The following is a 17,172-nucleotide window of genomic DNA, read 5'->3' on the forward strand; positions in this document are numbered from 1 at the left end:
CAGGGGAGAGAAGACATGGATGCGCATCCTAACACAGCTCCCGTGGACCCGTGCTCATCACTGGAGCCTTTCTGTCTGAGCCTGTAGCGACCTGTGGGGCCACCTGCACACAGCTCTTTGGACAGAGAGGAAGTGGGAATGTGACAGGGGGACATGACTGGGGGGTCGGGGCACGAGAGGGCGCAGCCAAGCGCGAGGGGTGGTGGCGGGTCGCTCCTGGGCGTGGCCATGCCTGGGTTGATGGCTGAACCACCTCAGCCTCAGAGCGCTGTGGTTGCGATGACCAGGTTAGGTGGCCCCTCGGACCTCAGTCACCCCAGAGGCCAACCGAGGGCTTCTCCAGGGCTCAAGCATTCAAGGAATACCTGGATGTCAGCTCAGGGAGAAGGCGTGTTTAGCATTAATATGGTGATGATGGTGGTGATGAAGATGACACCTGGGTGTTGTCTCTCTTACTCCCTCACTGGTCCTACCATTGGCTTGTTTTACAGATGAACTTGCCCAAGGTCACAGAGCCCAGGAAGTGGCCAAGATTTAAATTCCAGTCCTCGAGGCTCCAGAGCCCATCTCCCAGCCACACCATTCTGCTGTTTCTTGTCTCCTCACCGCTTATCACGCCACAGGGCCTCTGAGCAAGGGGAGTCCAGATGAGGAGCAGTGACTTCCAGCTGAGGGCGTCCTGGAGGTGGTGGCATTTGAGACCAGCCTTGAAGGATAGAGAGGTGAAGGGCAGTGGTGCAGACAGCCTGCTGTTCCTCCCAGAATGTCGGTGCTCACGGGCTCTGGGAATCACCCTTTAAGGATGTCAGCATCCCTGATCCATATGGGTGGAGATCGCACAGTGTGAGGGATGAAGCTCCTCACGGGAGGCTCTCCCATTTCCTTAGGTTGTGTGACCTTGGGCAAGTCCCGACACCCCCTGGGCCTGTTCCTCTTCTGTAAAATGAGATCAAGAGTGCCTCGACCTCTTTGGGGTGTCACGAGGATGGAATGGGGTACTGGGCTGAAGCTCCAACTCAGAGACTGGCCCATGCCAATGCCCCCCTGGGTGCTGGTTCTCCCCTTCCTTCTCTGCCTGAATTTCCTTTTGGGGCAGTGGGTTCACTTCTCTCATGGGTATTTTTTTCCTATACGTTTCCCTCAAACCACCTTTTCCAAAAAAGAAATAATACCACTGCTGGACTCCTGGATCCGGTCCAGCCTCCAGCATCTAGAGGGATGTATTACAGCTCCTCTCGGCTGTCAGCCCTCCAGTACTTGGCCCAGTCTGGTTGATCTGTTGTTGAGTGAATCTGTCAGGCGTGATTACATCTCTCATGAAGGTGAGTGACCAGAATCACTAAGGATCCTCCGGGGGGTTTGTGCAGGGGTGACTCGGGGCTGTCACATCCTCCTCTACCTCCCCTGGTCCTCTCCTGGAGCACACGATCATGTTCTGCTTCTTCGGGCGTAGTTATAAATAGGTGGCCTTGTGCTCACCTGCTGCTGCCCAGGGAGTTCCTCAAGGGCAAGGGCAGACACCTGTTCGTTTTGCCTCGCCAGCAACTCTCCCCCATCTTCCAAACTGAGCCTCTCGGATCCCCTTTCAGAACCACTCCATTCCTTCTCTTCTCCATATGGTTTGGGTAACACCCACTCCACCACCCAGCTTAAGGAGGTGGCCAAGGAGTGGCCCGTCAGACCATGCCACCTCACCAGGCACGGGGGGCGATTGGCTCGGGGCTGGGGCCAGGGCCCACCTCAGAACCTTTGCCAGAACTATCAAGAAGGAAGTGCTCTCTCCTCCTCGAGGCAGGATGTAAGTGTGGGGCCATCGGTGACTGCCTTGGCCCCCCGTGAAGGAAGTACTGGCCTCAAGTGACTCCAACATGGAGTCAGAGCTGAGTACCTGGATACAACTATGCCTGAAGCTGGATTTCTCACTTTCATGAGCCAATAAGTTTCCTTATTGTTTAAGGTCTATTTACCTTGGGCTTCTGTCGGTTTGACCCCAGGAGCACTAACTAACAAAGTCTGTGCCTTCCTCATCACGATGTTCTTCCCACCGGTGGCAGTGCTAAGCACTGAGAAGGCCCTCAGCAAAATCCTACTGAATGAGTAAAAGAATAACATCACGGGCACCTGTGGCGGCTACGTTCTGGGCAAGTCACTCCTGGGAACTGGCTCCAGTGATTGCACACACCCCCTTTCTCAGGTCACGGGGCAACCCGGATCAGCAGACTGGGTTTTCATTTCCCTCCGTGCACGCTATACAGCCCAGAGGCTGGTTTTCTACCAGGTCATACAACTAGATCTCCAATAAACTGTGGTTTATTTCCACAAAACCCCTCGTCATGAAAGTGGCAACTCTGACGGGTTTCTCCCTGCCTGATTATTTATGACAATGTCAAACCAAACAGCAATCAGAAAGTACAGCCCAGCTCCCCCACTTCCTGCCTGGATGACCTTGGACACATGGTTCACTGCTCTGGGTCTTCTTCGTCTGGAAAACGGGTGCAAGGAGTGTAGCTAACCCTCATCAGGTAGTGGGAGGATATAATGAAATGATGGGAGTGAGGCGCCTGGCACGCGGGAAGCACCCCAGAGAAGGTGCCTCTAAAGCAACACCCAGTGATAGCTTGGGGAGCCACCCAGTTTTCATGTCTCTATCTGGAGGTGTTTCCAGCTCTACCTTCTGAGCTCCTGTCATCACGCCAGCCCCGTCTCGGTGACAGCGCATCCCCCAAATTTTATGGCAACTCGGCTTGGACATCTTTTTTAATTGCCTTGTGCTACAACCTTGTCTCTGGATATTCTCCTGTATGCTATCGGCTGGTACCCCTTTGATTGTGCACTTATTGATCTGCTGATTAATGAGAAGCAATTTGCTCCTAAGGAACTATGACAATGTCCTCCCAGACAAGTCACACGGATATGATTAAACAATCACTCAGGTGTTCGGTGGCACCATCTAGCCTGCCAGGAACAGAATAAAAACGCCCTGCTCCATGGCATTAATGATGATAAAAACCCCTTTGGGCTAATCAGCACGAGCCTCCTGCTACCGCAGTTGGAGTCGCCCCTGGGCGGGGGAGACAAGCACAGGGTGGCTGGGCACAGAGGACACGCTGCCTGGCGCTTCTAGCCGCTCCTACAGTTTACCTGTTCAAGAGTTCGCCACTAGGGGTCGCGCTGCCTCAATGGGGGCATCTGGCAACGTGGGCGGGCGTTAGGGATCCTGGGCATCTTAGTAAAGGGGACGGAGGGCAGGAATGCTGAACTCCTGTAACACCAAGGACTAAACCCATCCATGCAACATGCCAGTGGGGCCCCACTTGACAAGCACAGGGAGTCAGGCCAGTCAGATGAGGGCTGAATGCACATGCAGGATGACAACAACCCCCGCCCCCCCCCCCCCCCGCCCCGGCTCTCTTGCCTGCAAGACCCCAAACTCATTCCCATTAACCCCAAGGCCCAGATTAGGGCCCCATCCTCCCCACTCCTGCAGGTCTGTTATAGGGGCCTGCAGCATTCTTCCCGTTGTTTTGTGTTTTAATCTGAGTGCATTACCAACATTTTAAAACTCCGGGGATTTCAAACCCAAATCCAGATTTCCAGCTTCTCCAGCAACCTTGGAGGATAGGGACCCCTGGGCCCAGGCTCCCACAAACAACAACTGGCCTGAGCTGACTGAGCAGCTGGGAAGTGAGAATCCCAGGTGTCCACCGTCTCCACCGAGCTGGCTTCACTCACTGCCCGGCCCCTCCTCGCATCTGAGTTTGCAAACCCAGCTTAACGCGCAGCCTGAGGCCTGGTGACAAACCACAGTGAACTGAACGTGAACTTCCACGGGCCCCGGGAAGGCAGTGAAGAGGGGATGCCTCCTTCCAGCCAGACCACACTGCTTTGCCCTCGGTCACCAAACACTGCATCTACCGTAGGATTTTTCCGGAGCTAGCACACCAGAGTAAAAATGAGTACCAACTTAACATTAAATGACATATTGACCAACTTTAAACACAGATGGGAAACGACTCCACCTTGATCTAATGAGGCATGATTATAGGCTCAGATTTCACAGGCCCATCAGAGCCTGGAAGATCACAGACAGGGCTATTCAGGTGACTAATGCACAGGACCTGCCACGTTAGAGGTTTTCCATGACAAAGCCACCTTCTCCCCGAATGGCAGCAGGGAGGCGAGAGGTGGTACTTACATGTGGAACGGTTTGCTACAGCTCAATCAAAGATGCAATTAAATCAGCGAATGGAAAAACGGGAGCTGGGATTGCAGATAATATTCCGAGCCCCTGAGTGGAGGCTGCCTGCATCCCATTCCTATGTGAAACAGAGCCTGCATGCTGTTTAATAAATCGAAATAGGGTTTTTATTTGGCTAATATGAAGGGCTGCCGTTGAGCAGCTCATCTTACCGGTTCCTCTGCTGAAGCAATATTAAATACTCATCATGTTTCTCATCGAAGTCTGGCACCATGTCCTTAGTGTAACCCTGAAATGAAGAAACAGAGCAGTATGATACAGGAATGCGGGGAATTATTTACGGAGGCAGGAGGCTGAGAGGCAGAGGCTGAGCTTGACAAAGGCATCGCTCAGGCGACCCAGAGCCCCAGAGATGGTTTGATGGCCCCGTGGGTCTTGAGCATACACAATCAACATCTACGGAAAGGACAAGGCTGGTTTCCTGGTCTCGACACTGTTTGTTCTGCCCATGTCCTATAAGATCAGGGGCTCGGGCCAAGATTTGAGCTTTAATGTTTTCTCTACACTCATTATTTAGTTACCTGAATGATCATAACCAGATGTAACCCAAATCAGTTGTTTAAGGAGGGATCTCATTTTTCTCTTGCCGTGGCAAGAGAAATGCATGCTTATTAGAAGAGTCATTACAAAAATATATGACCCAGACAGGGAGGGCTCCTTTAAGAGCAGACACTTGTGGGCTTAGGCCTCCTCTTCAGGCAACAGAACTCTGGATTTCCTCTAGAGAATCATTCAGCTCCCGTTTTTTCAGTTCACTGGCTTCCTGAGAGGCCCTTGAAAGTTCCTTTGTTGGCCTCTTGGGTTACATGACCTTGGCCTTGGCCTTGCCAATCAACACAGTGCCTCCCCCAGCCACAGTGATTCACTGATCTGTGGATGAGCCCCGGGCCAAGCCAGGCCCTTGAAAGTCAGCCCTAGGACTGTGCTGATCCTCTTGGGGGAAGAGCTGCTCTCTTTCCACTGGGGGGCTAGGCTGATGAGACGCAGGCCTGGAACTGTCTGAGAATGAGGTCAATAACTGAGACAGCAGGTGCACTGAGAGATTGAGAGAGATCCTTAATGTCATGATTTGACCTTGGATCCACTCATGTCTGAAGAAGTATCTGGACAATTAAGTTCTTGCTTTAGAAGTTTCTGCTGAGTCTCTTGTCATTTGCAGCCAAAAGAATTATGTCATATATACCATAATTTGATCATTAGAGATAACCCCTATTATAATTTTCTACAGCTTTATGGAGGGATAATTAATGTAGACTAAATCACACATATTTAAAGTGACATATGTATATACCAGTGAAACCACCATTATAACTTGAAATATATTCTCCCAGATGTTTTCTTTATCATATACATACATATTTATAAATACACACACCAACACATTCTTTCTTTTTTTTTTTTTGAGAGGGGAGGGAAAGAGGGAGAAGAAGAGAGAATCTTAAGCAGGCTCCACCCCGAGCGTGGAGTCCAACATGGAGCTCAATCTCACGACCCTGAGATCATGACCTGAACCGAAATCAAGAAGAGCTGGATGCTCAACCGACTGAGACATCCAGGCGCCCCCACAGACATTCTTTTAAATAAAGATAGGATCACAGTATAAACAATGCTTTGCAATTTTCTGTTTCTTAAATAACTTTTTTGCCAAGGGATGGATTAAAGAGACAATATAGGCTTGGTTCTGGTCACAAGTTATGTGGATTAAGTTTTAAATGGCAAGTAAGACATTTGCAATAGAAATGCAATTTGGGTGAAAATCCTAACTGCTACCATGGGGAGAAGAGAAAAGAAAATCCCTATCATTCTCTTCTTCTCAAAATCTGGCTTTCACACCATTATTCTACAACAACCCTAGCCAGAGGTGACCCATAACCTCCTTAGCCAACTATAACAGCTCTTCCCGTGTTCATCCTTTTCGATTGCTCTGGGCTGACCCCCCATCCATCCCCAAATTCTCCTTCAGCTTCTGCAGTTGCTAATGGGTCTCTTTCTTCCTATGCCTTGTCTGGCTTCCTTTCCTCCTTGGCCTCAGTTGGGGATGGTCACTGTCTCTGTCCATTTCACCCCTCTGGGTCTCTCTCCCCATCTTCTCTTTCCAGTTACTAGGAAATGGGCCCTCTGGATGGAAACCACCCAAGGTCGCTCCTGGTCCAGTGCTGACAGCCCAATCCCCTTTCTTGTCCCCTTTCCTGTAGGACTCCCGTTGTTGTTATCTGCTTGCTAGTCACCCCATTTCCCGCAACCACCCCCCCCCCGACATCCCCCTCTCTTTGGGCCCACTTGGGGACAGGATGAAGTACTCCCATCTTCTCTCCTGTCCTGGTGTCCCTGAAACCTTGGAGTTTTGCCAGGGTTTTCCTGCTGGCTCATCTGGCCCAACAATCAGGAAGTGGGGACTCCTAAGGAATGTAAGCAAACAAACTAGCAATAGCTGACCCTAATCGCTTACTTCCCTGGCTTCCTGAGCTGCCCAGAGGTGACTTTGTCCTCTCTGGGACTGAGCCCTGCCTCGCCCTGAATGGGAGAAAAGCGCATACAACCTCAGCCCTCAGAGAGCTGCTTGCAGGACACTGGGTGTGGGGAGGATTCTCAGTCCCTTCCAGAATAACGAGTCTGATGTGGTGCATTTCTATATACATGATTCTCCTTTGATCTTCGCAAGAGCTCTTAAAGTGGTTATTATTACCCCATTTAAGATACAAAGAAACCCATCTCATGCATCTTCCGGGAACAGGCATCCTACTCCACGGCAATTTACATAACCATTTTGAAATATCAGAATGACCACTGATATATTATGGTGTGGAATGGATATTCAGTGACATTTTTAGATGAAACACGAGGCGACAGAGAGATCTCAGCTCCTGAGGGCTGCCCTGGGCTTGCACCTCAAACCCTCCGAGAATGCATTTATCGGCCTCTACCAGGAGGGGGATGTCATCACAAAGAACTGAACAGCACAGGCACGCATCCAGCCAAACTTCTCCCCAACCCCGTGCTTTTCCAAGCTTCTCATATGCTAACTAACGTGCACACAGATCGCCTGGGACTGTGTCAAAGTGCAGGTTCCGGCTCAGTAGCATTGGGGAGGGAGGGGCCCACATCTGCATTTCTTTATTTTTTTTTAAGATTATTTATTTATTTGAGAGACCGAGCATGAGCGCGCGCACAAGCAGGGGGGAGGGGCAGAGGGAGAGGAGAAGCAGGCTCCCCGCTGAGCAGGACCCCACCCTGGGGATCATGACCTGAGCCGAAGGCAGGAGCTTAACTGACTTGAGCCACCTGGGCGCCCCCCACACCTGCATTTCTAACAAGCTCCCAAGCAATGCTCCTGGGCCACACTTGGAGTAGCAAGTCCTAAGTCTAGCCCACCTCTAATCAATCAGTCTCTGAAATTGAGCTGGGGAGAACATGAGTTTTGAGACCAGGCCTGGCTCCCGATAGCAACACTGGCATTAGTTTACTCCTCTGTTAAAATGGAAGTCATAACAGTACCTGTCTGGTTGGATTTTTCTTTCCCGCGTAGGGTTAAATGCGGATTGGAAGCCATAACAGTGGAAAGGACTTAGCACAGTACCCAGCACTTAGAAAGTTCTCAGTGACTATTAGGTACATTTATATTTATAGAGTTCCATTATTTAAAGAGCATTATCTTAGTTCCTCCCCACACATGCTCATTCCTACCCCACCGCCTTAATCATTCTAATCCCTTTTCCAGAAATCCACCCCATCCTCTCCAGCCTCCACCCAAATCTTCTCCAGGGCCCAGCTGAGTTCCCAAAGTCTCCACGAAGCCTTCCCTTGCCATTTGCGCCCGACTCCCTTCAGCTCATTCTGAAACCCTGCAATTAGCATGAAATTATATACAATACAATGTGCAATAGTACATAATTAAGCGCTAAGTTGTTAGCATTTAACTATATATGTTGCTCACTAATTATCTGGGAATTTGGAGACTTGGGGGTGGACCCTGAACCCACTACCTTTGCTGAGCCTCAGTTGTCCTCATCTATAAAAGGGGGGTAAGAAAAGGTGTACCTCACAGGGCAGCTCTAAGGCACAACTAGGAGAAAAGCAGAAGTGGCTTGGGGTGGTTTTTGTTCTTCTTACCGATTTCGCAGGTGGATTATAAATTCCCGGAGGGCACAACTATGGGGGGGGCAGGAGGAGGAGCCTCAGCCTCACCACCATTCAGCTGTAGAAAGGTGAGTGCTAAGGCTGGCTACGCACCACCTCGGTTCACCCTCGCTCCAGCCCTGGTCAGACGCTGGACACGGGCCCTCCCCAGCACTGCCCACTTCACTTTGCTGAGGCTTTACGTGTCCGGCTAGCAGATGGAGGCATTTGCCTTGGAGGCACCCCGTGAAGGTGTGAGAAGCTTGTGAAGGGCTAACTTTATCTTCATTGTCTTGCAGCAAACATCTATCAAGTGCTTACCCTCGGACCCACTGTGTGTACGTGCCTACAAGCCGTACTCAAAATCACCTGTCAGGGGCCTGCTCCCCACGGTCCTCTCGTGCTTGGGATGAATGCTGTGCATCCAGTCAAGCAAACACCCATTAGCCCGGGGTCCCTAACATCGGGGATGGCCTGCAGGCGGTTCTAGGAACACCCATTCAATGGCATGCACGAGGGTATTCTGGGAAGAACATCTGTAATTTTCAACAGATTACCAAAGGCATCGGAGACCCCAAAAAGGAGACAAATGATGATAATGAAATGTATAAAATGGGATGCCAAGGATTTGAATGAGGGGCCTGGGAAGGCTCCCCAGGGCACGGCCAGGCCCCAATCTCTAAGGAAAACCACCGGATACCCCAAACCTGACCACTTCTCCCCACCTCCCCACCACCACCCTGGTTCAGGCCCCCTCACTGCCTCCTGCTCCTGCCCTCACCCCTGCAGTCTCTTCTCCCTGCTGCAGCTCGGGGGTCCTGAGGAGAGCTATGTCCAGTCATGTCACTCCTCTGCTCTGGACTCGGCCATCAGGGCACTGGGCCTCTGATCCACCTACCACTGTACTCCTCCCCGCCCCGCCCCCCCCGCCCCCCCATCCCAGGACCCCTGACACTCAGCACGCTCCAGCCTCAGGGCCCTTGACTCACCAGTCCTGCATGCTGTGCTCTTCTCCCAGTAAACACCCAGATCGCTCACCTCCTTCAAGGCTTACCTTCTCAGGGGGCGTCCTCCCCGGCCACCCTACTTAAAATTGCAAGCTGTGCATCACACCCCCACTCCCACTCTCCACTAACATACTATCTCCTTTATCTCATTTCCTACACCTTTTATGTATTGATTCCACAGAGGCAGGGACTGGGTCTGTTTTGATCGCTTGTGTATTCCAAGCCCCTAGGACAATGCCTGGCGTGCAGGACGCCCTCCCTAAATACCAGTTGAGTGAATGAATATGTAAGGACACATTTGAGCTGGGATGTTTAAAGCTGAAATATTTTCTGGGCCACATGAAAAGGGAAAGGCACTGGGCAAAGGTTTGGGGGCAGGGAGGGGGCTTGACAAAGCTTGAAATGTTCACGGACTGGCTAGAAGTTGGGTTTGACTGGAGGTGGGTGCGGAGGCTGCTCGAATTAGCTATGGCAAAGGCTCTAAGGAGTTTGGATGTGACACGGACGCAAAGTTGTCCCTGCTGCTACTGTCATCCTCATCATCTTTATCCCGGACGCTGGCCCCAGAGACAACACAGAACCTTATCAATGGCCAGACTATTCATTCTCTTTGGGGGAAAAATGGAGTTGGAAAGAAATGCCAAGAATCAGTTATGCTTAAAGGTGCTCGACAGAGTCTATATTTCAGGGATCACATACTCCTTTGAGGCCAGAATATTGGAATTCTCCTAAACAGGGCTGATTTAGTGAGTGCCCGCGTGTGAGCTGCATTTCCAAGCAGCTCAGAGCTGCGGAGCTGGTTTCCAGGGCTTGTGAATGCTGGGGACCTAGCCTTGCTGGGGTCAGGTCCCAGCAGAGAAGAACAATAACTGGATGGTTTAATAATGAGGCTGTGGAAACACCATGTCTTGGGGCCTTGCAGAGTTCACAGAACAACCCCCCCCCCCCCGCCTCCCCCCAGGCTCATGTCCTACCTGAGGAACAATTTAGGAGAGGAGCAAACACTCCAGGTTACTGGGGCCCAGCTCTGCAGGCTGCCTTAGCTGCCATTGTTTATGCTCTCTGGGGGTGTTTATTGTAGGTGTGTGCAGTAATGCTATATTCTGGGATCAGTATGCCCATTTTACAGGCTCTGAAAGCTGAGGCAAATGAGTAGAGCTCACGTACATTTGTTGTGTGTATCGGCTCAGCGTCTATCATTTCCTTCTGGTTACATCACCTCAATCTTCCCTTGGGAAACCACTCCTCCTCCACTCTCAATCCATGTGGCACCCTGGCCAACCAGGGAGCTCCATCTCCCTGGCCATGTGATTGGCTCAGGGCTAGGCCAACAGACTCAGCTAAGGGATTGGCTGGATCTGTGGGAAAAGTCCCCCAGGCCTCTTCCCCTGGAATTATTAGCTGATAGGAGCAGAGAGCTACAAGGGCCACCACTGATTAGGTTCACCATTATGAACATCCTTGTATGTTCCATGGAGAGATCTGTCCAAGAGTCACACCAACACAGAGAAAGCTGAATTGAGGACAGACCACATGGAAACCAGATCCTCTTGACCACGTTTAATCCCCCATATCCAGCCATGCCTGAAGCCAGCACTATATTGGACTTTTTAGTCACATACCTTTCTTACTTGGGCCAGTTTGAATTATGTGTGTGTGTGAGAGAGAGAGAGAGATTCACAACACCTGAGTGAGTTCTGGCTGGTGCAGCAGTAAAGCCAATACTCAGGAGTGTCTAAATCCAAAGTTTGTCCCATGACCTAGGGCTCAGAGAAGTTAGTAGAGGATTAAAATGACATTCCTTGGGACGCCTGGGCGGCTCAGTCGTTAAGCATCTGCCTTCGACTCAGGTCATGATCCCAGGGTCCCGGGATCGAGTCCCGCATTGGGCTCCCTGCTCAGTGGGGAGCCTGCTTCTCCCTCTCCCTCTGCTGCTCCCCCTGCTTGTGCTCTCTCTCTCTCTCTGACAAATAAATAAATAAAAATCTTTAAAAAAAAAATAAATAAATAAAAATAAAATGACATTCCTGGAATGTTCTCAACGATGGCCCTAAACCCACCCACAATGAGAGATGATCCAAATGTATTTCGAAGTACAAAACTCCTATTCTCCCTTCAAAACCCACCCCCAGGGGCCAACTGCTCTGTTCTCCTAGTGATCCTGTTCTTTATGTCCCCGTGCTGTGTAATCCTTAATGCATATTAGTTGAATGAAAAAGGATTGTTCTGAGCTCCCTTTTTACTGTTCTTGCGAACATATCAGGTGTCCTCCCATCCTCAAAAGAGGAACAAAAAACGTTCTGCATTCAGTATGTTACATCATGAAGGAAGCTAAAGCATCAGCTGATACTACCCCCCAGAGGCTGGAGTGAAAATAAGGCAAGGTACAGCAGCAAAGATTTGAGCTTCTCATGCCCTGGGTAGCCTGGGTTAACAAAATCGTATGCTCTGCACACACCAGATGGAGAATCAAAGGAAGAATTTGGCTTATTTCTCAAATACCTTAGACTTACACCGATTACTGCACTACCCTGCTACGTCCCATTATTTATCGCTACCAACACATATCTGGAGATTTTATACTTAATGCCAGGGTTTGTAGAACATCGATGTAGATCTAGAATTAGGATTTCCCCCGGGACTTCAGGACACAGTAAGCTGTATCTCTATGAAAATGTTTTTCTTACATACGTCCTGAAAAAAAAACCATTTTCAATACATATCTGCTAGAAAATAATTAACATTTCTTTTAATTTTCTTTTTAGTTCTCAGAAAAGTTTTCTTGTAAGATTGCCATGTGTGTTATAAACTATCTTTCAGGCTGGCAAATATAGATTTTTCTCTTTTTAATCTTGAATGAGTTTACTTTAAAAAAGGAAACTTTATATTAATGCCATAAATGGAAAATCATTATCACTTGCCATAAATAGAAGGCAGACATAAATACGGACCTACTGAAATAGCACACACTTTACGAGCCACCTACCGCGCCGTGGAAGTATGCGAACCGCACGCTGGGAAACTCTACACAACCCTGCGAGGTGGACAGCACTGACCTCATTTTACAAACTCATTCGTTCGCTCGATATTTATCGAACGCCTATTCTGGAGACACACAGTGAGCACATCAAAGTCTCTGCTATTACATTCTAATGAGATGAGACAAGCAATTAAAAAAAATAAGTAAATAGGCGGTATGTCAGATGGTGCTAAGTGCTGCAGAGAATGGAAGGCAGGGAAAGGCAGGGGGTGGGGGGGAGGAGAAGGGCAGGGGAATGGAGAGGGAGGTGCTATTTTAGCCACAGGGGGTCAGAGACGGCCTCTGGTAAGGTGACATTCAAGAGGAGGCTGAAGGAAGTGAAAGAGAAGGTGCGGGAATCTGGACAGAGGGGTTTTCTGGGTGGCAGGAGCAAGTGCAAGGCCCGGAGGTGGGAGCATGATGGCATGTTTGAGGAACAGAGTGAGCGAGGTGGGGGGAGTGGGAGGACTGGGGTGGGATGGGACAGAGGCTACGGTGAGGACTCTGACAGTACTCTGAGGCACCAGGAAGCTCTTGGAGGTTTTGAGCAGAGCTGACATCATGGTACCTAGGTTTTAAGTGAGTTGGGATGGGCTGCTCCCACCCTCCTTCCTGAGGAGAGCTCTGGAGGGGGCTTAGGCCGGCGGGGCCCCTGAAAGCATGGTCTGCAGCATCAATGGAAGAAAAGAGGCCTGCCTGCTTTCACACTCCCAGGCTTGTGCTAAACTGATTCAGGTGGCTGTTATACTGGTCAGAGCCTTCCAATCCCACGGGACTGGCCACTTGGCCTGATGGGAGGAGAGGGGCGGCCTAGCTGGAATTTTCTCTTCTCCGATCTCTGCCGCCACCATTTGATTTGCATCAAGAACTTTTCCTTCTAAGGGAATGAACCTCCCACAGAGCTCCTCCATCCCCTGATTGCCGGAAAGCATGCTCACCCCTCAGGCAGGGGCCACCCCCAGCCCCCTGAAGAGGAAGGGCACTCAGAGGCCCCTTCCTATTTATTCAACAAGTATTCCTTGAGCTTGCCCTGTGGGATGAGCACTGCCTAGAGACAGGCAGAGATGAATGGAATCTGGCTCCACCACCCTCCCTGACCTCACTCCCACCCCCCTACCGCCGACCCCAGCCTCATAGCCCTCTGACTGTTTCTCAGAGAAGCCGAGCCCCTGCTGGAAGGTTTCCTTCTTGCTTGTGGGCATGTGTGGCCCTTCCTGGGGCCCCTCCCGACTCCTCAGGCCTTCTCCTCTCTGAAAGTATCCCCTTTGGGGAGTTTGTGGCTCCCCCCATGGGGGCACCAGAACCAGGAGAACATTCCAACGCTCACTGCTGTCCCTCTCGGCCCCCAACCAGCGCCTGGCACACACAGGGAGCTCGCAGAGTATTGTGGAAAGGAAGGAACAAGAAAGAAAAGAAGGAAAGGAAGGCAGGAAGGCAGGATCCCTGTCCTCAAAGAATTTAATGGGACAGCCCCTGAAAGACAAATGCTTGGTTGCCATGGGATCATTGCCACCAAGAGGAGCACGAGGGCCAGGGGCCAGTGGGGGGAGTGGCGGATACATGGCGCCACTCAGGGACTGGGTGGGCTCTACGGAGGAGAGAGTACAGCGCTGACCTGCAGGGGAGCTCACTAGGTGGCCGGGGGAGGGCATCCAGGCAGAAAACAGGGCGTGCAAAAGCTCAGTGCAAGGAGCCCCGGCAGCCTGTCTGCGGGGTGGGATGGAGAATGCTCAGAGCATGTTGGTCTGATCTCAGGGGATGGCGAGAAGGACCTGGCCTCTGACATTTCAGGTCTGCTTTAGGCTGGTGAAGGGCAAAGCCCACTGTGCCAGTGACAGGTGCTGGGGGCCGGGTGCACCCCATTCCCTCCCTGACCGTGTGGGACCATGATCCTTTCCTTCCCTCTCTTTCCCCCCACGTCCCCCCTCCTTCCCTTCCTCAGGTTTACTACTTTCAGGCTTAACTGAGCCCCTCGAGCCCATGTCAGAACCAGGTCCCTCGCCTTCTGGAGTTGACGGTCTAGGGAGGGGGGCTGATTTTAAACAAATGAGCCCACCACCCAGTATTACGTCGTCTACTGTCCCAAGCACTCTGGAGGTGGATGTGGGACACCTTTACAGGGGACACATGACGATGGCAGGGAGGTCAGCCAAGGCTTCATGGACAGGCGACATAGAACCAAAAGGTGAAGGGCAAACAAGGTAATTTGGGGCAGAGAGGGGAGCGCGCCCCAAGCAAAGTAGGCACACACGTGAAGGCCATGTGGCAAGAAGGCGCAAAGGACGGGAGGGGCAAGGACACTCCGCGGGGCTGGAGCCACCAAGGGAAGGGGAGCGGAGGACAGTGTGGGGCTGAGGGGCCGGGCCACCAACGCCACATGCCCACAGCAAGGAGTTCTGCCCCCAACCCCGACCACTGCGGAGCCACATTGGGTTACTGGGGCAGGGGGGGGGACATTGGAATCAGAGGTTGGAGGTTGCCAAGAGTGGGTGCTGGAAGCAGGTAGAAGGCTGCTCTGGGTATTCCGACAAGAAGTGTCAACAACACGGAGGAGGCAGGGAGAAGGTGTTTTCAAGGCGAAGGCGCAGGGCTGGGGGACATGGGGGAGGGGAGGCACTGAAGCCCTGCAGTGTCTGGCCGGTGTAACGGTGGGGGGACAGCGTTGCCATTCTTGCGACAGCTGGTGGGCAGCAGGGCCGACTTTGGTTTGGGGCAGCCGTGTGGAGATGCTGAGGCACCCAAGAGGGGTGGTTCATGGGCTGGCAGCGGGGTGTCCAGGTTTGGAGTTCAAGACTTCATGGCACAGTGAAGACGCCCCTTCCTCCCTGCTCACCCCCATCCCAGGCGGGGTTACGCCTTCCCTCCATAGTGTTCCTGACACCTTCTCACGGACTGCTCTCTGTCGGGGAGCACTGAGCCAAGCCACTGTGGATGCCGCAAAGATGACTCATTCTCACCCAGGTACTGGGACGGGTGACGGCTGGCAGCTCACAGCTGGGCCCTTCTCAGGAAGAAGCCAGGTGATGCTGGCTCTCAGATATGGGTTGATGCCAAGGGTACAAAGACCCAGGCACCTTGCCTGAACTGGGAACGTCTCTGAAGCGTCACCCATCTCCAGAGTTCCCTTTGGGATTACCTGGGCTGCATCACCATTCAACTCCTCCCTCTGCCCAGTCCCACTTCCCTCCTCCCTCATAGGTGTCATTCCAGAGACCCCCCCCCCCACAACATATCTCCCTCCCAGAGTCTGCTTCCTGGGGGGACCAAGACAGTACATCTCTCCTCCTTGACCATGAGCTTCCAGGGCAGGGCTGAGTCCTGTTACATCAAAGGACGTGGATAAATGCATTTTGGACAGCACGAACAATCAGGACTCAGCCAGAACTTCCTACATGGTCCTGAATGCAAACAAGACAGACCAAAGTCCCAAAAGCATGATGAATTCCTTGCACCATAGGACCCAATTTTTTTTTTAAAGATCTACTTATTTATTTGAGGGAAAGAGAGAGAAAGAGAGGGAGAGTGTGAGCAGGCAGAGAGGCAGAAGGAGAGGGAGAGCGAGAATCCTCAAGCAGACACCTCACTGAGCACAGAGCCCAATGCAGGGCTCAATCCCAGGACCCTGAGATCATGACCTAAGCCAAAATCAAGAGCCAGTGGCCCAACCGACTGAGCCACACAGGCGCCCCCACAGGACCCCATTTTTCATTCTGAAGTATGGTTGCCATGGAGGTATATGACACAGACCCTTAATTCCCAGGTCTTCATTTGACTGCTGAGCAGCCGGGAGGGGTGGCTGGGACTCGGCTGTGCAGCCAGATGCCTGGGTAGGAAGTCCATCCTGCTTGGGTGAGTGGCAAATGGCACTTGTGCCTGAGTTTCCCTGGCTGTCGAACTGGGGTGATGTTCTAGCAGCCTAGTGCCTAACAGCCAAAAAGCGAAAGCAACCTGGCTTGTCCTTCCGTGGATGAATGGATAAACAGGGTGTGCTATCTCCGTACAACGGAATGTCGTTAGGCCACAGAAAGGAACGCTGTGCTGACACATAGTACAATGCAGATGGACTCTGAAAATACTATGTTCAGTGAGAGAAGCCGGACATTTACATGAAATGTCCAGAACAGGCAAATCCACAGAGACAGAAAGCAGCGTAATGGACACCAGAGCCTGGGGTAAGGAGGAACAGGGAGTAACTGCTAATGGGTACAGGTTTCTATCTGGGGTAATGTACATGTTCTGGGATTAGGTGGCGGTGATGATTGCACAGTGCTATGAATATGCTAAACACCACTCAATTGTACACTTGAACATGGTAAATTTTGTGCTATGGAAATTAGTTCTCCATAAAAAAACAAAGAAATGGGGATAATGAAGAGCATCCCCCTTATAAACATAAACCTCTCAGAATACGGCCTGGCATAGAATAGATGCTCGCTACGTGTTAGCAATGAGGACGATGCTGATTAGAAATATTGAGAAGTTTCTAACTCCAACGGTACACACTCTGAGTGGCTGGTGGACCCCGGACCCAGCTCCCTGAGCTACCCCTGAAGGCACCTTCTATCACAGCCAACACCCACCTGAAATTCACATGAAGATGACGTAACCTTTTTTAAGGACGCCACTCTCCTGTGCCCATGTGGGATGTGGCTGAGCTAAACTGTTTCTGGGGAGAGCAGCTGGGTGTAGGATTTGGTCTGCCTCCAGAGAGGGGCTGCTATCACACCCTCAGAACAGGCGCTGGGCTGGTGACAATCACAACCCTGGTTGTG

The 17,172-nt window shown here is 51.4% G+C and overlaps 1 protein-coding gene across 3 annotated transcripts in view; it reads right to left on the bottom strand.

Moving 5' to 3' along the window:
* Positions 1–17,172, bottom strand: part of KATNIP (katanin interacting protein) — a 179,141-nt gene that overhangs the window by 127,371 nt on the left and 34,598 nt on the right. For all 3 annotated transcript variants that reach the window (XM_036066228.2, XM_036066239.2, XM_036066218.2), the window contains one exon: positions 4,411–4,487. In XM_036066228.2, the coding sequence (XP_035922121.2) occupies positions 4,411–4,472 (62 nt within the window). In that variant the 5' untranslated portion in view covers positions 4,473–4,487. The remainder of the gene's footprint in view (positions 1–4,410; positions 4,488–17,172) is intronic.

Source organism: Halichoerus grypus, chromosome 6, assembly GCF_964656455.1.
Source record: "Halichoerus grypus chromosome 6, mHalGry1.hap1.1, whole genome shotgun sequence".
Taxonomy (NCBI): Eukaryota; Metazoa; Chordata; class Mammalia; order Carnivora; family Phocidae; genus Halichoerus; species Halichoerus grypus.